Raw genomic sequence first — 24,404 nt, forward strand, 5'->3', positions numbered from 1 at the left:
AAACGGTTCACTGGAGATTGCGTCTCACCGATCAAAACATTCGGAGGATAAACTGATCAAAATATTCGGAACCGACCCAAACTCCATTTAGAATTTTCTTCTAATAAACAAGAAAACTTTCAAATTTGTAACTTTTTTTGTCGTTTGAAATAATTAAAACTACATCCGACAGAGATCCTAAGAATAGAAATCCGAAAAAGTACTTCCTTATTGATCTGCAGCTGTTACTTTGTCCACTTGCGTGGCTTGAGGAGTTATTTTAGTGCCAATAGGCATATAGTTAAAAGGCCGAGATAAGTTCCGACAGTGTTCATCACATTATGAACCACTATTAATCCAATTATGGAAATAAGCCATTTCTCGATTCACAAATCCGAGATATCTCGGACGCAATGACATCGGACAGCTATCCGTTTGGGGAGGCTTGGGAGGTTCTTGCGAGGAATTAATCTTTTAACTCTTGTTACCAGGAGACCATTTGACTTAAATAAGCTCAGGGCTGATGCTTTGAAGGCTTAATTGTCCAACAAGGCATAAAATGAGACTCTCTGACTCCCTGCTTCGCATCATTCGCTTGACTGAGACTTAATTAAGCCCGACATCTTCGATCCGTTATGTGCAAAAATGAGCAATTCCAATCTTTTCTAAATTCACTGACAAGAAAAGGATGACTTTGGAAATGTATTTATTGTCTCGTAGGCCAAAACACGAAAGAAGGTTAAAATATGTTGTTTGTTTTTTTAAGCAAGAAACAGAGTAGACATTCGTTTTATACACCTTAAAAATACCCTGAATACAAATTTTTGGGAAAATAAAAAGTATTTTTTTTTAAAAGTCTTTTTCGAAATTCACATAAATCTTGGTTATTTTGAAACTACTCCATCGATCCAGAGGAACTTTACAGGGGTTTGCAACCTGTAAGCTACACCTAATGGCACAAACCTGGCCTCAGTAAATTAATTAGTACCTACATAAAATTAAACGTTTCTGTGTCTTTTTTTTATTTAATCCTTATTTCTCTAGAATAGTTGTTATAGTAAAGATATAACAGCGTTGCGTAGGCATAAAGAAGAAAAATTCAGCTTTAGGCAAGAACTTAAGAAAATCGTAAACGCTTATATACTATATTAAAAGACAGATAATTGAAACCAATAAACAGAAGTGAACTTTTCCTGATTTGACTTGATCATAACTTGTTTTAATAGTCTTAAGTAGTTTGAGATCATCAGCAAAGAGGAAGGAGTTGAAATGTCGATAATAAAGCGAAGAAACAAGATTTGACCAAGATATGAGCTTTTACAGACACCTGAAGAGACATGCAGTTTTAAACAATAACAATACCGAATTGTAATAATATGATGCCTATTATTTAAATAAGAGATAATGTAATAAGAGAAATATGGCACAACGTTACCTTCAGTAATATACTGATGGCTCCAAAACAAATGAAAGGGCTGGATCAGGTATATTCTGTACAAAGCAAAATATGAGCTATTAAACTCATTAAGTAAGGTCTTTCATGCTGAATTACATATTATCAATGCTTTTGCTATAGAAAATCTTAAATGTGATAATACAAAAAATCCTCATAAGATCAAACAGCCAAGCAGTCATAAAAGATCGTAACAAGGTCACTTCTAAAATAAAATCGAAGTCGCCAAAGCTTAGGAAAAACACAGCAAACCAACCAGCAGGACACAAAGGTGTTCTGGGTAATAAAAAAGCAGACACACTGGCCAAGGAATTGCAAGACCACCAAAAGACAGGGTGTTCTTTTTAGATGACCCGGCTGAAATTCTCTTGAAACAACTATGTTATAAAAAAAGTATGTAATATGTTTTAGTCTAGTTTCAAATGCTTACCTTTTTTGGAGAAAAATTATGCAGGATAGCTGAGGCCCTCAATTTTAAACACAACCCTATACATCCTGATACCTCATTTTTAAAGATGTTTTATGCTGAAAACAATGGTGCAGTCGGATTTTAATTTGGCCAAAAAATTACAAAGTTGTGGCAAAGAGTTGGGAAAAAGCAGTCATTTGGTTGCTATTTACTAATCACATTTCATGTTCACCGGTGCTCATAGCGATAGAGCAGGGGAGATGGATTGACAAGCATTTTTTATCGTTTGCCGCAGTTCTTCGACTGAGGTAGCTGGGCTATTGGCGTAGATTAAAATTATTTTAGTAGAAATAAGGCCCAACTTTTACTTAAAGGGTTTTAGGTTTTTCAAAAAATAAAATTATTAAGAGATGTACTCCGGACTTACAATTTTAGGCCATATCGCTCTCGTCTTAACGAGGACTTCGTCTCTGATTATGGCAGGCGTCTAACGTTCCCAACAAATAAATGCTTTGGGAGGCTGAAGAAAACGTTCTTTCATACATCTCTCTTAAGGACTGAGGAATCCTCGTTCACTTCTAACGTCCATCTACGAGTGGGGCGTCGCGTAATAAAGAAGGGCCAATTCCACAATAGATCTTTTAAGCCGCAGTGGAAGAAAAAGAGACTAAAGGAGTAATCCTGAGAGGAAAAACGCGGGCTTTCATATTTATCAATGCAGTGATTTCTGCAATTTTTGTAACTGGGATTAGCAACGGGCTTGGATTAATGAAAGATAATCCACTTTGTTATTAGAAGTCGCATCTGAGAACGAAACGCTTAACATTATGGAATGTGAAAATGGTTATTTTTAATGTTGCAATTATTTATTACCGTACGATTAGTACGCGGTGAATTCGCTAAGGATGTTCGTTGCACCTGGTATATCCAAGGCCTCGAAACCGGCACGTTATGAACCAAAGATGAAGATGTTTGTTTTACTGTTGCACAATGCAGAGGTCGAAAGATGATCCACGATATCGGGATGAAACGTGTGCGTGTGACGAGATCCACCTGCTGCAGAACTCACGGGCAGGTGCTCACGAAAGACTTTCGGTTTTGTTAAGAATCCAGGGACAGCTGGGAGGCGGTGGACGGCGATTTCTCGGTTCCTTCCTGTGGATGCACTAATGATATTAATCGAAGGTCTTTTTATCTGTGGCCTTTAATTCAATAACCACGTAAAATCCACTATAAAGAAAAAGACAAAATAGAACTTTACCAATTATCTTTAAAGCTCTAGTCTTCCGGTTTTAAGTATGGAACTGGATTTAGAATCCTTCTGTAAAGATGTTTCAAAATAATATTCTTACGTCGTATTTGACACACTAATTATGTAACGGAACACTAGGCAGCGAGGGTTTTCTATTCTCAAGCAATGCAGCCTTCTGGCTTAAGATAGTTCTCTTAAGAAATATTAATCATTAAATGTCATTGCTGCAATTCTTTTTATAGGTCATTATTGATATCCTACGCAATGTTTCCATTAAGAAGTTGCTTTGGGTACGAAGATATAGAGGGCTGGTTTTTCCCCCTTGCACACCCTAAAAATTTGGCCATTATTGACCATAGCCGTGTTGTGTAGGGTTTTGCTCAGATGCCAATGTCCAGGTTTATACTCCACAGAGTACCCTCTGCGCTGTAGCAATTGATCTGAGATCCTCCTTTGGCCAATGGTCTGCTTTTGCATTGCCCAGGTCCTGGTTCCTAAGGTATTGTTAGTTTTTATATTTTCCCCAAGTTTTTGAGGTTTTGGACGTATTCTCTATTCTACATGTGACCTTTTTACTGCTCTTCCTCGTTCAGTTGATCATAATGTAAAAAAATATGTTTGGAACCAGTAACTGTTTGAACAGGCATGAACTTTCCTTAATATGCCGCTAATCGGTAAAGTAGAGCTTGATGACAGTTAACAGACAAATTCCAAAGTTGATTTATTTGCTCTGGCTTAAGACTTGTTCAACACCTTTTCTTCCTCTTATTTAGATCAACGTAATTTGAAGAATCACTTGTATGTCTAACAGACTTAAAATCGTTCTACAAAATAGTATAGACTGTTTTTCCTCGATAGCCCACCTGTTGGTTCTGGACTGTGATCGCCCTAAAAGCATTGCCTTCCAATCCCAACAAAATGATACTAAAGTGCGTTTTCGGACGTGGTTAGAGGCCGTTTTGCGTTATTTATGATCAAAGTCGATCTGCATTGCCTGTACCTTCGAAACTGAACAGAAATATGCGCCCTCTTTAAAGATACTCAACGGTAGTTAAAATTTTCCTATTAACGCTTTAAGATTTCTAAATGACTGTTTGACCACCGGCGAAACTCGTTATAACGGGCTGTACGTAGCGTTATGGAAATGTGCTATTAAGAAGGTGGCGGAACGGAGATTCTTACCCGCTGCCCATAACGATATCCATCTGATTTCAGTTATTGTTAATTGCCGGGGTTTTGAACTTGTGCACAGTTTTCGCCTCACTTTCTTGACCGCTAGTCTAAACCTCGGGGGGAGAAAAATATTTACAAGAGTCACAGGGAAAGCTTCTGGGGTTTCAATTATTTATTATGACTGCGTTGTAAGCTCGGAATACACCTGGTGGCTTTATTTTCCACGCTTTTTTTCCATCTCCATCTGCTGCCGGCTGTAGCCTTTTATAAGGCTTTCATGACCATTTCTTCATATTGGCTCTTTCTTTTCTAAAAAATACAAACAACAGGTATGCATTTTCCCTTAAACCTCTATTATTACAAGAAATCACAATATTAACTATCAATTACTTGTTGAAATAATGACGAGATTTTTGTTTTCTTTAAAAATCCTTTAGTTCAGCTCCTTAATTTTATAAATAAGGCACGTATTGATCGGTCGTCATTCCTTCTAAGAATCCTAACCATTAAAGGTATAATGCATGGTGTTGCTAAGAGGAACCGGTTCTACATGGCAGGTTTTAATATGCTGATAATCGTATAGAATAAAATAGAAATATAATTGTTCAAAATATATAAAAAAATTAATCATATTTGTATAATACAAAAATATTTCTACAATTAATCAACCGTTTTGTTAATTTTATAATTAATTTTTTTTTACAAAATAAACGTTAAAGTTTGTTAAGTGAAAACTGTATAAAAATCTTTCCCTTGGAAGAAATAAAATTAGTTCAGACGTTTCACTAGAGTAACAATGAAACGTTTTAATTTCGATAAAGTCGGTTAATCATAGGTTCTGAGCTCGAAACAATTGAAAAAGAATTTAAAAAACTTTCTTTCAGATAAGTCTGATAAGTGATAAAATGTAATTAACTTAAAAAAAAAAAATTAAACAGCTTAGTATTAGAACAGGGTTATTTGGGCAAAAGATGAATGAAACTTATTAGTTAGCACAAAGAAATACTCAAATGTTTTAAGTGAGCCCAATTTCTAATTAGGGAGTATTAGCCCAAAAAGTAATGTAAGGCTTTTAGACCAAAAGTGGAGGTATTATTGCAAAAAAAGTCCTCAAATTCTATATGCAAATTGCTCTTTATTAGAACAAAAAATTACTCATTTGTGAAGTGAAAAATTGCGTTAACGTTTTAATGTTAAACAATAGATTCTACATAAGGTAAAAATACGTTATTCCTGGTTTGTAGGTCAAAAGTGACAGACATATTTCATAAATATCCCTCGACTTTTATAGATAAATTACACTTTTTTGAATAAAAAATTACTTATTTGTTAAACACGTAAAACGTCTAATAAAAAGCGTTAAAATTGTACCGTTAAACAACCGTTTCTAATAGCGCAAAATATTTATTAAAAAATTTCTAGCTTTTATGTCAAAGGTAACGGAGATATCTCATAAAACTTAGATTTTATGGATTAATTATTCTTCCTTATAATAAAAAATTATTTATTTTTTAACATAAAAAATGCCTAAAACGTCTCGTAAAAAACGTTAAAATTGTACTGTTAAACAAACAACAGTTTCTACTAGCACAAAATAAAAAGTAAGTATTTTGAAGGTAAACTACCTTTTTAACAGAACAATTTTACGTTTGTTGGGAGAAAATTATGGAAAATGTATTACAAAAAGTGTTAAAGGTTTAAACAATTGCAATTTTCTAAACAACACAGAAAATTGAAAAAATTGATCTTGATTTTTTCCCGAAAGTAAGAATATGAATAAAAATATACTTTATGATTTTTTGGGACGAAAATGATTGAAACCGCTTTATGAAAAGTGATAAAAGTTAAAAGAATAGTTTCGAATAAATAGCATAAACTAGAAAAGTTATTTTTGGGTTTTTCTCGTCCAAAAAGGAAAAATTTGAACACAAACTACCTTTTTTTTACAGATCAAAAATATTAATTACGATTTTTGGGACAAAAATGATGAAAAGCTGAAAACCTTCATTAAAGTCTAAAGACTTAATTAATATTTTAATTACATAATTTTTTTCTAAATTTTTGGTGGTAAAAATTACAACTTTTTGTAAAAAATGGTTTTATAAATCTTAAATGGTTAATACTTTTAATGAAACCGTACAGTAAGAGCGTTGAGACTAGGTTTTAAGTGAATATAGCCGAACATTTCACGAAAAATATATAATTTTAAAGTTAAAGGGCTGAAAAAATACAACGAAATTGTTTCTACACTTTTAGGTAAAAAATTTCAAGTAAACTCTCATAGAAGACGGTTTATAGTTTTAAAGTTAAATGGTTAAAAGCTTTAATGAACGAGGTTGGTACTGAGCATAAAAAGTAACGGAACATTTCCCATGTAAAAACCTACCAAAATTTAAAGTTAAACGACTTTTTAATGAAAGATTCTTTTTAGGACGAAATAGTCGGAAAATTTCTCACGACAAAAAAGTTTAAAGTTAAAAAATTTTAAAAGTAAGATAGCTTTTAAATAGATCGGTAGATATTTTCTGAGGTATTTGCAACATCTTACAGTTATCGCCATGGTGCCGACATCCGCAGAGAACTCGACAAAAATTACTCATAAAAATCTTAAACTTTAAAATTGATCAAATTTTTAATAAAATGTAGTACTACAAAAAGTTCTTCTTTCATGGCTAACATCAAAATTGACTAAATAAGTGTTTCATAATATTTTGTTTACACTTTTAAATTTGAAGAATATTTTTAATATATAATGTACAAAAAAATTTGTTCCTGGGTTATTAGGTGGAAAGTGACGGAGAAAAGAGGCCTGAAATTTTTTCTAGCTGTTTTATGAACTATGATATGAGAACTTATTATTGAAGGCCATGATGTACTTGCAGTTTAAACATCCTAAAAAAATCTATTTGGTCCATGTATTTCCGCGTTATTGTAACAAACAAGTACATCAAACAATTGTGTAAGGTCAAAGCCGACTAAGCCATTTATTATTTGAATATATTTTAGGCACAGGATTTCATCGTTTTTATCCGTTAATAAGTCCGCTGAATGATTCTTTCAAAACGGTTTGAAAATGAGGCAGGGGTGGTTATTATTGTCGTCATTACATTTTTTAAATTTATTGTTCACCCGATTATTGTAAATAGGATGAAATAATCATGATCAAAAAGATTCTCGGAAGTAACGGTCCTAATTGATCATACAGTTTCCTGTTCGGTCATGACCGCATAGAAAATGTTTCTTCTTTTGCGTTCAAAATTCATGAAGGTTCACAAGATTCGTCGTTGCGAATACTTCAATTTGCAAACAAGAAAAATAATAACATTTTCGATATGACGATAGTTTAAAGAGAGGCTGGCTAATAAGGACAGGGTATCCTGTAGTCCTTACAAGGATATGCGACGTGTCCTGCTAATGCCTCCGGTCCTGGTCTTATTAGGTTTCACAGAAATAAATTATTCTGGGCATAGGTGTTATCTTCCGCCGCAAGAATATTTATTAGGATGATTCACGTCATTATCGACCTACATTTATTACGTCAACGTTATCTATACGTCTTTTTATAATATTGAAACCGCAAAAGAAAAAATCAATATCGGCTGGCAAAAATTGTATCCTATACAATTCAACCTTTAATTTAGCGAATAGGTTTGGAGTTGATCATCATAGGGACCGCTTAATCTCGCTGATTCTAATCTACGAGAATCTATGGAACAGGTAGAAACGGCCGATCTGTTGATCTAACAGCCCTGTTTGTGATTAACGCTAAATGCTGATTCTTGTTATTTGACCACTGAATTGCTTAATGATCAATAACCAATCTTCAAAATATTAATTCTAGATTAATTGAGGAAACAATAACGTTCGAAAAAATTTTACTCGTTAAACATAATTGACTGGAATGCTGTAAAGGCTCATAAATTGCGATGTATTTCAGTACATATAACAGAGGATGGTAGGTCAGATTTAATTCCAATTCCTCGGTAATGTCCATTCCGACGACGTTTGTAAAGAGGTCGAAACATGTTGAACGCGTATTCCGGCTAATTCCAAACTCGCCTTATCTTTCCAATTTGCTTGTTCCCCAGAAAGAAGTAAAATAGACACTTTAGATTGTGACGGATAGTACTGAAGACGAGGCAGTAGAATTGATAGATATTAATGGACAAGATCGTCCATGGGATTTCGCCCTATTATAGGAAGATTCTTTTCATTTATTGCTGCAGACATCTGCTCAACAGGTCGTCAGGTCAGGACAGAATTAAATACAACAATAGAACCTTGAAAAACCTTAGGTTGCACTTGTCTGTGATATAATTGCAAGGTTATGTTTGATACTTTGAACGGGTCTGTATGAAAAAAATAAACGCGAATCCTTGTTGTCCCATTTCTTGCTTCTAAACCTTTTGAATATGAAAACAAAACATTACTATTCCTTCTTTAACCTAAAAAATAATAATGTTTAAATAAATGTAAAAAATTGAACGTACCGTCCACCACATTTTTACTAATATTGCTAAAATCGGAATGTAATTGCTGCTTAAAACTGCATCGAAAAAGAATACTTTTAATGTTAAAATATACGGTCTAACTAAACTTTCTTCGTTGCTAAAATTTGAACATACCAGGGTCCAAAATTTCACCTCAAAGCAAACGTTGAGTAATGATTTCTTAATATTTACATTATATTAATATATTCAAATATATTTTCATTCATTAAAATTTGATGAAAATTTTTTAGTTTGAATATAACTCCGCCCTAACTTTAATTCTTCTGCTAATGATATCTAGATAGTTATACAGTTAGCTGTTAAACAGATATAGGTCTATTTTAGATATTCCTAAATTTCACAAGGTTCTCAGAGGGTGACATTCTGAATTTCGATCAACAATAAATATTTCTAGTGCTTAGTTTCACTTGGCTTCCATCAAACCATCTTCAATATTGCTCAACTTATCTATCTCGGCCCTATATTTGACCTAAACCAATATTCTTAACATTGCTACTACTCTTGATAGTTATAGATCTGTTTTACTTCCCTTAAAAGAAGATTCTCAGAATGTAGACATACATCTTGGATATCGCTCAACCCTAAATTTTGCCTGCCAAATCTTAAGTCTGTAGATTATCGTCTCTTTCAGCTGCATCAAATTTGCGTTTGATTATTAATTGCATCTATCACATTTTAATACTCTTGACATATAATTGTAAGGAAATAAATCCGTTTTCGAGAAAAAGGGTTTTGTCGAGGAAGTGGGGATTAATTAAGCCCTATTTAATTTAGCTTTTTGACCCCGCTAATTGCAAAGTGGGAAGCCTCTTTCCGGCGAATCCCCTTGAAGGAGAGAAACGGGCTTTTATGAAAAGATATTGCTCTTTTTGCTTGGTCCGCTTCCGAAATTAACGCCCTCTCTCGTTCAGAAATGCGGATAATTCAAAGAATAAGGATTTCTCCCCTTCCCTAAAGTATTGTGCTTATATTATGACATTTAATTATGAATAGGGTTTTATTTAGGTAAAAACGCCCTTTGGAGGAATTATTTAAGAGATATAATAAAATATTAAAAGAGATTTCTTTTTCTTTCCGACTGGAAAGTAAAAGCATTGCTATCCGTTCACAAAATATTGTGATATTCGCAAGTTTCTACAGTTTATCTTTTTTAAACAGATTTAATTTAATCTTTCATAATTACAACAATGTTAAAAATCACTTTCAACTCAAACAAAACGGAATTTTTCATATTTCATGTGAACGGCCGTATCGTGACCAATGAGCCTGATTTGACAATTCGTTTCGACCAAAAAGTTCGATCTGTTTCGACCCAGGATGTTATAGTAGTTTTTTTCTGGTTTTAGTATATTTATTGTTAGTTATTTCTAGTTATGGTATTAGTTACTAACTACTAACTATATCTTAATCTATCATGACATAGAGATTCACATTAGCAAATCATTAGATCATAGTGTATTTCCTAATCATACCCACAAATTAAGAGATTCATTATTGATATTTCAGTTTTTTTTTTTTTTTTTTTTTTTTTTTAACAAGGGTTCGCAACAACAGAGGTCATATAAACCCTCAGGGTGCCGGTGTTTTAAAAAAAAAGCCCATTTGTAAGTATGTCGGTTTCGAATGCAGGGCCGCTGGATTCGAACCCGGGACCTTTACTTACAGTGATGAGCGCCGTTTCAAAGACTTAACCTTGCGGGCACCGACGGCCCCGTGATATTTCATATTATCTGTCAAAAGACTATCGCACGAAAACTGGCAAATCGGAGCTTAACGAGTTAGGATACCATAGGTTAACAGAACAGGTCATAAAAGGGAAATTTGAAGGCACTGTCAAATCAGATGCCAAAAGCTACATGCTGTAGGAAGATGGTGTGAGAAAAAGAGTTTAAATATAAACCTTAAGAAAACATATCTCATGCCTTTCACAGAAAGAAGGAAGCTCAATATAAAAGCTCCTGCTATAAAATGTGAAGCCTTAACTTTCTCCAAAGAAACAAAGTTCCTTGGTATAATCCTTGGCCAAACGCACAAATGGAGACGACACACGGCAACATTCTGCACAACGCTGGCCCTTGGCCAAAGATTATACAGAAAAACTGGAGAATAAACTCCAAAATGGCGTACTGGCTATACATCAAATCGGTCAGACCCTTGGTAAAACATGAAGTTTTAGCATGGTGGCCAAAAAAACTGAATAACGAGACCCAGACCAAACTACAAAATCTTCAAAGATTAATGTGGCTCAGTATTACAGGCGCAATGCATACCTGCCCCGATAGAGCAATGGAAACAACATTAGACCTATTGTCCTTACATGTATATGTATAAAAGTTGGCTTTTGAGTGTGTCAACAGACTCCTGAGATACAAGGAAATAAAACGAGATCTAAGGAACCACTACAAAATTGTAAGACTTACAATAAATCAGATGGCTATAACTGTATCTGACAAAACGAGAAAAGCATGACAGACCCATCCAAGTAGACTGGATAGATATACATAATAGAGACCTTTGTAAGAAAGGTGGCCCCAGTTTTCAAGAAGGGGCCCTAATATGGTATACAGATGGTTCGAAAAGGGAAAAGGTTAAGGGTTAAAAGGGCCGAACTACACCCTAGCGAAGCCCCTTGGACTAACACCGACGACTTTCCAAGCTAAAGTCCATGGAATACTTTGTGTAAAGATATACATATACTGTCAGACAGCCAGGAAGCCATAAAGATACTAAATGCGTATGATCCCAACTCCAAACTTGTCTGGTGGTATCTAAACTACCTAATGACTCTGGGAAAACAGAATAAGATTACTATAAAATTGGTTCCCGGATATGGGGCATAGAAGGAAATGAGCAGACGACCAAGTAGAAATAAATGGGCAGTCCTCTCACCCATAGGACCAGAAGCACCACTAAGTACTGAGGACTTTGAGCTTAAGTCGGAACTGGAAAAATAGATTGAGAAAGAAAAACTCAAAAACAGGACAGACGCACCAGGTATGAGGCAAAAAAGAGATTTATAAATTTCTTAAAGTATCAAAAATGATAGGTATCTATATAGGCCGTTGCCCTCTTAAGTATCATCATAAGAAGATGGGCAAAGCTGAGATGGAAACAGGCCGACTCTGTCAGGAGGAACCGTCACATATCCTTTGTGAATGTAAAGCATCAGTCCGGTTATGGTACAGACACTTCGGTAGGACTTTTCTCCCACCACAGGAAATCCAGGAGGCACAGAGGAAAGAGCGTAGTTTTACAAGAAAAAGCGCACTTTCGAAGGTTTGGACTATAAGCTATAAGGAGTTCCACAATAGATCTGCTTAGGTTGTAGTGGAGGAAAGGGTCGTCATAATCAATCAGTTATCTAGACCTCAATTAGGCGTAGCCTGGAGGTGCAAAGTCTGGATGAGACGCAAAAAATATTCTGCTTTATGCCAAAACCTGCTAAAAATATTAGAATGGGACCTTGAAGTTTCAAGGTACAGGTTTCCTCAAATTGAAACACAACCGACTGACCACCTGTCTTCATGTCGCTGAAATAAATGCCGAATATGGCTCGGTCACATAGTCGTAATTTGGCGGACCCAGAAGGGTAAGAACGGCTACATTTATACATGTGAAGTGCAGACAAAGTTCACAGTGCACTCAAAATGTTGACCTTTCAATTTCACCTAATAAGTTTTAATATTGAAGCGTTTTCAACAAAAGAGGCAAACTGGAATATCTTTGTTTAAAAAAAACATGGTTTAAAAGCCTCATTAATATTCAGATGGTAGTATTAGAATGCGAAATGGAATTACAGTCTCTCAAGCCATTAGAAAAATTGAAATAAAAGGTCATTATTTTAACTCATTCCATTAGAGGGAAAGTCAAACAATTCCTACTACAATAATTAATATGTGCGAACGGCTCTACGCTATTAAAAATACAAATAAATAATCCCCAATGTCCTCAGACCAGACATTGTTAAATTGAATATTCTGAAAATCAAACCGAGAAAAGATTTACAAAATGTAATCATATTTAATTTATATTATTTAACGTGTGTTTTTAAGAACGTATCTACTAAATATTTTTAAGGCATTTTTCTCTTAAAATTATTTATTTATTAGCTTGGCATGAAAAGGCTTCGGCTATTGAGATCAAAAGGCTAGGAATTACAAACTAATAAATAACTATTATCCACTCGGACAGCCAGGTGGCATCGAAGGCGATTGATTACCTCATCGGGAGCATATTCCAGAACCGCTTGGTATTTATTCAAATCCTGTCAGACATTGGGTAAAACAATAAAATTGTTCTTATTTGGCTACTAGGGCATACAGGGTAGAGAGTCAACAAGAAAAGTTCATTGACGGACAGCCCTATACCATCCATAGACCCATCAGACAATTGGTTAAGAATAAGCCCTCACTACAATGGGATTTTATTCCAGATTTCCAGGACTGAGGCCAGTGAAAAGGTTTATTAAACGACACTCACAGAAACCAACTGCGAAACTACTAAACCAAGGATGTGTTAGGGCTAGAATGATAGTAGGTCTGTGACTGGACACTGCTTATTCCGTGGTCCGTATATGGATCTTCAGAAACAAACCTGTGCAGATATTATTGCCAGGAAGAACAATAATCAACAGAACATGTCCTCTGTTGGTGCGAAGGCCTGTGCAGGCTGAGATTCCTACTCCTGCGAGAGAAAAAGCCTCAAGGCCTGAAGGATGGGTTCTGACAGTAGTCCTGTACAAAGCTTTGGCATCTAGTAAAAAGCCTTAAGCTTAACGGAAAGCTGTATATAAGTATGTATTAGGATCTTGCACAATTGACGAATATTGGTCGCGTTGCGTAAGGACATAAATAGGACCTTTTTAACCTTAATGCCATTCTTCATTCCCGCAAACCTTTCTGACAACTAGTTTGATTTCAGACGCTTTTCCCTATCCAGTAGTGCCCGCGTCTTCTCTAAAACTTAAGAGAGTCCTCCCTTTTATCAACTACCTGTTCCTAAAATCAAAATTGATCAACATCAAGCCATCAGTGGCTCCTTTGTGTCAGCTGACTATCACAGATGCAATAGTACCACAAGGTAGTATCTTAGGACCATACACTACATAATATACTACGCAGATCTAACCTTTTTGAAACTATCAATAATTCACTTCTATAACTGAATGGGCCAATCAACAAAAAAAAGTGAACCGTGTGAGTCAGGACATCACGAGGATTTATATTTTTGGTCCAAACAGTAAATCTGCAGTTTTGTCATTTCAGCTTTTCACCACCATTAGTGATTAATGAAAATTAAAATTAAAATAGTATAACTAATTTAAAAATGCTATGATATTTCTTCATGTGCTTTATCATCGTTGGTTTGGTTTGTTAGATGTGTTTAGAGCTTTGCCATGTTTCCTTGCCCTCGCCCTGCTTATACCCCTTATCAACCATGTACATAGGGAAATGAAGAAACACGTCTGACAACCAACGAGGGTAGGCAGACCAAAATGATCACAGATGGACTCGTTGCAAGTTCATTACTCTGCATATTGCAAAAAAAAATCACAAAACCTAATTTACTCTTTGTTTACCCACCATTGATAAATTATTGAATTATTCTAACACTATAACAAGCGAAAATGGATTAAATTATCTTCCAATAGCTTTGAATATAGAAGCAAAATGTAACGATGAACTAGATTATCGACCTGCTGGAAACATGAAGTCTTTTCGGAGGATCTACGGAAGAGGTCAAACACAGAGACAACTTTCGACAGTTTTATACTGTCATCTTCAGGGCCTGTTTTATTATCACATAAAAAAAAGAAACGCACTGTGATCGCATGTACCTGAAAAACAAAGAAAGGAAGATTTTACTGGTTTTTAGACTTATATGAGGTAACCTTTCTCGACCACGTTTTTAATTCTTATTGTAATTTTAGTTGTAATTTTTAATTATTAATTTATTCTATTTAAATAATGTTTAGATGCTGAGCCCCAAAAAACATAATGAACTTCTGAGCCCAAAACACCATGTCGTTTAATTCCCCATTAAGGTTTAAGTAAGATATTCAATTTTTGTGCAATTTGTTTTTTTTCATGTTTTAATTGTTTTTTTATGTGATAATAAAACAGGACCTGTAGAAGCAAAAGTTAATCTTGAGTCTAAAAATGGGAAGAAAATTGAGGTAAACATAAAAAATATTAAATTCACTAGTTTTCGTGGTCCGCTTGACCGATTAATATCTTTAAAAAAAATTCTTCCTGTTCTACACCTGTAATTAGATACCCAACATTGGATAACAAAATTAAGACTTTTTAACAGAAATTGAAACAGGTTTGGAAACTTTATAATTGGCCATTTTCACTTGGGATATCTAAAAGTGATACGCAGCGGACGGAAATTAGAGGAGTGAACACCCCCACACATCGAGGCGTATTTTATGCTGTCCGGGTTGGTGTTTAACCCAGCGAAAGTGATCACTTTCACCATTTTCGACTGCCGCGTCAATTCTGACAAACTGGGGTACCGTCCCGAATCGTCCCTGGCACGCATAGCGGGACGTCATTTCCGCGACTTTTCTCCTTTTTATCGAATGCATTTGTATAATGACACGTCAAAAAAAATCGTTTCTAGCAGTTCGGGAATTCGGAAATGGGAAAACTATTAATATTGAATAATTACAGCCGGACTGTTATAAAAAGATTTCCATTAGTCGAAAGGTAACATTCCGTACATTAACAAGGCCGATTTTTTGTATACTTAAATGAAAACTTTTAATTTCATTATTACAATTATAAATTGACCAAAATATTGTGATTGTTTCAGTCCCAAATTCTTGAAAGAGTCAAACCGGACAGGGTGACAGTTACCAAACCTGAAGAAGATAGAAGAAGAAGAACTATAATTGTGGAGAAAAACAATAATTCTTACGGGTTTACACTACAGGTAATTTATTTGATATTATATTAATTTTAATTAAAATCGCAATCAGTGTTGCAGAGGAAACAGAGACACAGATAGTAGATAGATAAATTGATAGATAGATTAGATAGATTGATTGATAGANGGGTGGGGGGGAGGGAGGGAAAGACAAAAACGTCGTTCTCAAATGATTTCTAAAGTAATTATCTGGAGATATAAAAAGAATGTTAGTACGTGCAAATAAACAACAAATATTTGTTTAAATTCAAGGACCATTTTTGTGATAATCACGGTCACACAGTTAAATGAAATCACGTTTCTATTATTGAAAGATTAATATTGTTTATTAATTGATTTATTTTATTTTTATGAGGGTTAGCAACAACAGAAGCCATATAACTCTCGGGGTGTCGGTGTTTTTGAAAGGAAAAAAAGAAGCCCATTTGTAAATAAGTCGGGTTCAAATGCAGGGCTGCTGGATTCGAACCCGAGACCGTTAATTGATTGCATATATATATATATATATATATATATATATATATATATGTCGATATGCCCCACGCCTCATTTTATTAATTTATATTATTAATATTGTTGTAATCTCTATAAATCTCCACTTGAGTTGGCCGAAATATGCTTGAGAAACCAAAACAGCCAGAATGAGCAGACCCACCTCAAGGATAATTCACAATTAAAAACATACCAACATGTGAAATTTATGTGTCGCCTAGGTTAGAAAAAGGGATTGTTTAATGCTTCGAACTTCAATAACCGGGTTTGCAAGAAACGTCATCCTGCTTTGCATAAGATATGCATTTGTTGTGCGCTTAGTCCGTAGCATACATTTTTCATGACTTCTGTTTCCCTTCCGGCTCTTTATGACATGTGACCTATGGAGTCGTACTCCCTGAATGGTCAACAGAATCCATGTCAACAGATCAAAATGATGACTTACAGTGTTTGAAGGAGGCGTGTTGAGCGTCTTGATTTATTTATCGTCCATGAGATTTAATAAACAAGTTTCAATCGTTCGTCAGTGACAATTTAAAATAAATAATTATTCTTCCATCTTGGCCATGGAAAGCTGTTGGCAGATGCAAGATGGGTAATTTTGGGGGGGAAATACAAATGCATAAATTTCGCCTATTTCGTCAAAACTGATATTGGCTCGGTTTATAAACATATTTTTTTATAATTTCAATCTTGTCTATTATTTTTTAACACTATATTATAGAAATATAATTTAAATAAAACTGCACTCCCAAGAGCAATTAGCATAGACAATTATTCGGCAATGTTACGTTTGTCATATAAATTCCATAGACAGTTTTCAGACAGACAGTTCCTGTAATCTGCTCATCGTGAATCCCAGATCTTAATCAAATTCCAAAGAAAGATAAAAATGAACTCATCAAGGCATTCCTTGTCGTTTTGCTTTTTGCCAACTGGTCTTACCAGAGTGTGCTTACAAGACATCGACCTAAGCTTGTTTGTTCATTTGCTATCTTTTCATTTGATAAAATAATACAAATTGAGCATTATTAAGAAAACAAATGTTATCTTTTGTAACATAGTATGTTTAAGCGAATATTTTATTAACAGACAAATTTATATTTTCAGAGTTATGGGATCCATTATAAAAAAGAGCAGGAAATTGAAATGATTACATATGTGGACTATGTTGAGTACGACGGTCCTGCATATCGTGCAGGAATGAGGGAAGGTAAATTAAAATTTCTTTAAGGCAGTATTTAAACAAAAAACTTTTTTTGGCCTAACCATCCTTAACCATTTTCCAGGCGATGTCATTTTGTCAATAAACGGGCACGACATGGAAAAAACTGACCATAAAACATTAGTGAATTTTATCAAAAACTGTGATTCGAGAATGAGAATGGTCGTCTTGTTTGAAGATTGTGTTAGAAAGGTATTTTCCTTTTAAAATTATAATTAAAAATTATCAATATATTGTGTATAATAATGACAGGTTGAGTTGCACATGAGGTACATCCAGCTTCAGAGACTCCTTCAGACGAAGATGTCAGAATTGGAAAGGATCTGCGTCAGAGAGAAAGAACTCATGGAGGGAAAATGGAAAACGCACAGTCTCCCGGCTAGGAAAAAAGGTTCAAAAGTATCCGAGTCATCCCCACAAAAGGAAATAGGTGATTTTTAATTTTTATATATTGAGACATAAACATTTCAATTTAAAAAATAAATAATCATACAGCCTGATAAAATGCTAATTATTTTTAAAGGAGAAATTGCCGGCTACTGCAGACCAACTGTTTCAACAGAGGATGTGGCTAGGGCGACGCCGCCTCCTGGTTACGGTCCACCGATAATTTTAGCATATCGACCCTATCAATATGTTGATCAACATGGAAGAGCTTATATTATACAAGGTCCTCATAATTCTAGTGAATATATCGCTGGGTGGCCAGGGTAAGACACTATTAAAAAAAAAGTTTTTGTTGCTTAGGTCACTTAAGCATGGTAAATTACATACATACTTTCCCAAGTGAGTGCTCATTGCTACTCAGCTTCTTAAATAAAATTTTCTCAACAAGTTTCTCATCATATCGACGGACAATTTAATATTAAAAATAATATTATGTGCATATAATTATTACATGAAGTACAGTAAAACAGATTAGGTCTGAGCCCTGTTTATATTAGCTGAATAAAACAGAAGCAAGCGGTAAAACGGGTCTGATGGACAATTGGATATATGTGCTATTCACATGCGTACGTTGAAAAATAGGTTGGAACTTTTGAAGAAGCAAAGAAAAGATAATAGTGTAGCTAAGTCGTGGATCATTTTGAACTGCTGATTTTTTGGCTTGTTGGGTGCATTGCGGTTTCTTGCTATAATTGGTTTTTAATAATGTTGGTTAAAACCCTCCACTGAACAAGTTGAAACGCATCTGACAGCCAAAATGATCTGAAACGACCAAACTACAGGTTCATCACCACAGAGGCCTCACAATTTTTGGATGAAATTACAGTGTAAAATAGAAAATAGAAATGTGTAGTGTTTTGGGCATTCTCAACACGATAGACAGGAATGACACATCTACACGAAAAACAAATACTTTGAGCCTTAAAGATGATCTCAATAAAGATCGAAATGTTGGCATGATAAAGAAAATGTTTTTCTAAAACCTACGTCGCACCAGACCGCATCTCACGACCTCCAAATAATTAATAGAAAATAGAATTTGGAGTGGGCAAAGCAAAAACCTGACCATTAATACTTTTAAAAAATCTTTTGACTCCATGACATGTTGAGAAGTTCTCTGAGATTTTTCCCCCAGTAGATTATAGTAAATATTAATTTTTGTCTAATAAATAATCTTACTAGTGTTTACATTATCCTATTTGTCAAGTATTTATTATATTAATCAAACTTTTTACTTAAAGCTTATCAATTAAACAGCTTATATTATGAATTGATTTGGGTGATATCAGCATTATTACTATAATAGTACATAGCATTTTTTCAATCAAATTAACCCTTTTTGTAAAGCATTAAAAAAATATATGGATATGGTATGAAATATAAGCATATAAAGTAAAATTCCTTTATATTTGAGGGATATTGAGCTGTCATAATTTGAGATTTTTTTAAATATAAAATAGTTGATCTAGAAAATAATTATTTTATATTTAAAAGATATCAAATTTATAGAAGAATAATTTATTTGTAAATCAAGAAGTTTGGTTATTTATTTGAACTAAACACATAATTTTTTTTCTCAAATAAATAATCAATATTCTTAATTTAAAATATTGTTACCACCAAATCAAGTAAATATTAATAAAAAAATAAAATTGGAATTTATTTTTATATTTAATTTTATATATCTTAATTTTAATTGTAATTAATTTGCTTACTGTCCAAGAATTTTATATTAAAAATTATCACAATTATTTTAACGTTAAACTTTAGAAACGTTAAAATTCTCCCTTAAGAGCAATCAAATTAATTATGTAAAAGATCATTCTTGCAATTAAAATGGTAAGTTGGAAAGAAAGAAAAACAAATTCATTCATCAAGCTTGTAAGGAATCACCTTCATTAGGGCTTTGAATCTATTTCTAATTATTAAAATCGGTAACAGATATGTATAAGCATCTAATTAAAATAGTAAAAATAATGGCTTTATCAATAACACATTTATGGAGTTTAGCTTAGTAAATTGAATGAGATCTAACACTAGCTCATTTGGTTGAGAATGAAGCCATAATTTTTAATATTTTAAGGTCCTGTGATGAAGTGGATATATTCCTTGGAAGCTTGAAAAGGAACTAAGATTTTTCTTTATTTCAAATTTACCTTATTACTGATTTATTTTATTTTTATTTTTTTAATATAAACAAATTTACTATCTTTTTTAAAGTACAAAATAGGTTTAGCATTACAGTACACTTTCTGAGTGTTGTTTTTCTCCTATTAAGTACATTTAAATTTTAGTGGGTATTCAAGATCTGATGGTGGCAAAGGTATAGTGAGGAGATGTTCTGCTACCGGGGTGCTCCATGAAAGTCGTGGATATCACCAAACCAATGGAATGGCTGCTGCAGCCAATGTAAATTCGACCCCGACCAATGGAAGCAAACAGTCAGGAAAAGGTTTGTTACAAAACTATAAAATTAAATTAAATTAAAAAACAACAAGATAAGCATGGTTAAATTTTACAGTTTTTGAAATCTGTGAAGAAAAAACGAAATACCGTATCTTAAATTGTTGAACAACACATGTACGTTTCATAAAAATGTTTATGGCTTGATTCTATTATTCTCAAATATATTTGATTTTTTCATATTAAGATTTTTTTCTGGAAAAACAGAATAGATTAAATATTGTTTTTTACATTTTAATCTTATTTAATTTGAATGAATTATTTCGTTACTCCTAATTCAGACAGTCACAGCTTTATAGTAGAAAATTTCAGCTTCAAAACCCAGAAAGCCAATTACAAAAATTTAATGATATAATAAAACATTCAAATTCAACTATAAAATATTTTTATCTATATGTCCTATTTCAATTATATTCATAAAATTATCATATTAATTAAGGAATCTAAGTTATTTTTATGTTAATAGTAATTTCTGGCTATAATTAAAAAAGGGATGTATTTTTGCTAATGCATGATTAGTAGGAAAGCGAAAGTAGAGTACTAAAAGTTCTAAGCAAATATAACTTATAAGAAGGCATATTTCATTCCATTTAAGACAGTAGATTAGTATGTAACATTTGATGTATGACATTTAAAGGGTAACAGAAACAAAATTTATATTATTTAACAAAAAGCCATGATTCGAACTTTTAAAAGGAACCGAACAAAGCGAAGAAAATATATTCAAAATAAACGGATAAAACGGAAACATCGAGAAAAATTGAAACTCGCAATTTGACATTTGATTCTTTTTGATTGGTTTGCGTAGTAAAAAGCAGCAGTTCGCGCCATCATTGCAACCCGTGCATACAAAGTGCGACCAGCCCACAGGATAATACAAGTCTTGAAGCATACGACTTGGCAAGTCCTTGCTGTAACTCACATTGTGTCCCTTCGAGGAGGAGGCGACACCACCACAAGCCAAAGAAGTCCACTAGTGTCGAAAGTGCTAGGGGTATGGAACAAAAACGTAAAGGAACTGATGTTTACAGCATGGCTTAGGCTTTAACATAACAATTTGTTTCTGTTATATTTATTTTTTAATAGAAAAAACACAAACGCTTCTAATATCATTGTACAAAAAAAGTGATGTATTGGAAACGTATGACCCTGTTTTAGCATGACCCTATTGTTTGATTTTGGCCTTATTTTGTTTGTCTTCAAAGTATTTTTTAATACACCATATTAGAACTAGGTAGTAAATGTAGATTTTAAAAATATCATCTTTTATTATTGTATTATTATTTATTACGAAGATGATTTTAGATTTTTGTAGAGAGAAACGTGTATTTGTTTAATGATATACTCATTTATTTTATCTTGTTAAGTAGTTACTAGGTTTATAATTTAAGTAATAAGTTTTTTTAATAAGTTTATGTTGTTCTTAAAATAGTACGTTTTACAGGATCTGATTGGAAGGAAAAAAGCTGTAGTAGATCAACTCAACCATCTGGGTACGTTTCATCTGGCGGATCCCACAATCCTAGCCACCGACATCACCACCATCATCATCAGACAGGAAGAAGGTGATATTAAAATTTAAAAAATATTTTATTGTTGGTTGTTTTAAAAACTTTGTTGACATAATTAATTTATTTCAGATATTTCAATCTTGTGAGTCAATGCAGTCTCCATTCATGTACATCAAGCGAAGTTAATAGTGGACATGAGAAGGGCCATGGAAATGACAGTAGCACCGCTTCGTATACAACATCACTCAGTACAGACACTCTTTACTGGGAACCTACTAATAATGAAATCACCCGGCAGCACTCGGTAAAATCCAACTCTTCATCACACGAACCTTCTAAGCCCAAGTCTTGGGACAATTTGACAACAAAAGCATTTGGCGGCTACGGTTTCGGCTACAGTTACATGGATAGAAATCAGAAGCCTCAAAGCACAAAAGCCAATGCTCAAAAGCCGCCGAAGTACGTTCAGCCGACGAAATCATCTGAATCCCTTTTACTGTTACCCGAATATCCAACACTGTCTGACTCGAGCCTCAGCTGCGAGTGTTTAGATGCAACATCTCCAACGCCGAATGCAAACGATAAAAACAGGTTTTACACTTTGCCGCAGGGTGAACAGTATTACCATAGAGACAAGGCTAGTCAGACGGAGCGGAGGATCGTAAATGTCCAACAACAACCTGAAGTAACGAGACTGTGATACCACCAAATTGAATTAGTCAATTCCACTACTGTCTAGTCGTAACTGTGCTTAAACGGAATGCCAAAGGAGATCTTAACATTTTCAATATTTCATGTAATCCATTCCAATTAATTAAATTTAAAGGATTGTTGTACATTTAAGTTAAAACAAAAAATGGTTCAAATAGTTAATTTAATAGGGTCATTTTTATTTGTATTTTGTGTGTAATAGTAAAACAATAAATTTCATTTTGTATAGGTGATTGTTTTATTTCCTCATTAGATTATATAAACATGTCTACGTAATTTGTTATATACCTAGATAATTATACAAACATGAAATTTCTTGAGAGGAAATTTAAAGCACAGAACCAAAATAATAATCACTTTATTTTCTCTCAGTAATTTGATATAACAATTAAACAATTAATATGTAGGGGTATTGCTTATAACTATAGTCATCATAATAGAAGCAAGTAGAATATTTCTAACTAAAAAATTAAATGAATTTATTAAACAAAAAACATAGTGGAAGCCAAAGATTGTGTTAAGTACATCAGTTAATTTTCTAATCAAAGTTAGTGGTTTATATTTAAATAGTATATACAAGTTGTTTTTTTGTTTTTTTTAAATTCCTTGGACTAATAATAAATGTATGGCTGTTTAATGCAAAAAAAATATTTACTTTCACTGCCAACAAAATTTCTTCTAGATGTAAAAAATTGGAATAAAAGATATCAAATGTAATAACGTTTTAATTAAATGACTTTTGCAGGAAAATACAAGTGTTTTGATTTTTTTTCTTTAAGCGTTTTATAATTATTAACCTTATTTCACAATAATTTATCTAGATCTCTAACTCACAATACAGACTGACATAATACTGACATCCTTATAATAAGGATGAGACCAAGGTCTGATCCTGGATTGCTGTGTGAAAAGCTCAATTATTTTGCGCACATGTGGGGAGAGTTGAACTTGAACGAATTGATTCAATAATCAATCAATGAAAATAATAATTATAATATGATAACACAATATTATATTAAGGAAAATTACTCCCCACAATCCTAATACAAACACTGACAAAACAAAGAGCTAAACTTGGCTCCATTTTTTCTTTCATCAGAAAGCTTAGAAAATGTAGAGACATTTACAGTAAGAATGGACAGCCTAGGATGATCAGAGGACAATCCTGAAATTGTCTTGTTATAAAACAAAAAAGTAAAAAAACAATAATAAAAAACATGACATTTTTATTGGAAAAATAAAATACCAATGGATGAGACAGAGCTGGCAACATAAATCTTATGCTAAACGAAGTTTGAATGAACTCTAGTGAAAGGCAGGTGGACTGTGACTTTCGTATTAAAGGGTGTGTGGTATGATGCAAGTAAGTAGGCAATTGACACTTGAATTGAAACTGGTTAGTTATGGAAGGTGCAACCTGAAAGACTGATTCAGCTTTAGTTTCTTCTTGGCTAAAACTCAGGATGTAGTGACTGCAATTTTTTGTGGCCCTGAGAAGTTAAGGGTAGTACTAATGGTGGAAGTAGGGGGGCCACGGCAGCCGAGTGGTTAAGGCGACAGACTCTCGTCTAGGAGAACCCGCGGTCGTGGGTTTGATCCCTACCAATCGCCTCTGGACTTTTTCTGATGCCTAAGGGGACCGGTGGCCACAATTGAAAGAAATTGACACGGCACTCATCAATGGAAGGAGCGGGATCAGATCTCAGCGACCCTGAATTTGGTCCCAACCCCCTTCAAAAATGAGTTTCTTCGATGGAAGAACACCGGCACAACGGGGGCTCAAGTTCACATTTGTGTTGCGAGCCCTCCCCTAAATATGGAACCAGGGATAAAGTACAATAAGCTGAA

At 33.8% G+C, this 24,404-nt stretch overlaps 1 protein-coding gene across 5 annotated transcripts in view; it reads left to right on the forward strand.

Moving 5' to 3' along the window:
- LOC106663217 (SH3 and multiple ankyrin repeat domains protein 1) overlaps positions 1–23,329 on the forward strand; it is a 98,048-nt gene extending 74,719 nt beyond the window's left edge. For 2 of the 5 annotated variants that reach the window (XM_014387907.1, XM_014387890.2), the window contains exons 2-10: positions 15,594–15,713; positions 17,310–17,412; positions 17,489–17,616; positions 17,677–17,854; positions 17,948–18,134; positions 20,166–20,323; positions 21,143–21,343; positions 21,779–21,899; positions 21,975–23,329. In XM_014387907.1, the coding sequence (XP_014243393.1) occupies positions 15,594–15,713; positions 17,310–17,412; positions 17,489–17,616; positions 17,677–17,854; positions 17,948–18,134; positions 20,166–20,323; positions 21,143–21,343; positions 21,779–21,899; positions 21,975–22,545 (1,767 nt within the window). In that variant the 3' untranslated portion in view covers positions 22,546–23,329. Of the gene's footprint in view, positions 1–8,428; positions 8,516–15,593; positions 15,714–17,309; positions 17,413–17,488; positions 17,617–17,676; positions 17,855–17,947; positions 18,135–20,165; positions 20,324–21,142; positions 21,344–21,778; positions 21,900–21,974 lie in introns of those variants that run through there. The other 3 variants (XM_014387916.1, XM_014387898.2, XM_014387923.2) reach the window with 3 other exon arrangements.
- The last annotated feature ends 1,075 nt before the right edge of the window (positions 23,330–24,404 follow it).

This window comes from Cimex lectularius, unplaced genomic scaffold (assembly GCF_000648675.2).
Source record: "Cimex lectularius strain Harlan isolate CLEC.00 unplaced genomic scaffold, Clec_2.1 scaffold99, whole genome shotgun sequence".
NCBI lineage: Eukaryota > Metazoa > Arthropoda > Insecta > Hemiptera > Cimicidae > Cimex > Cimex lectularius.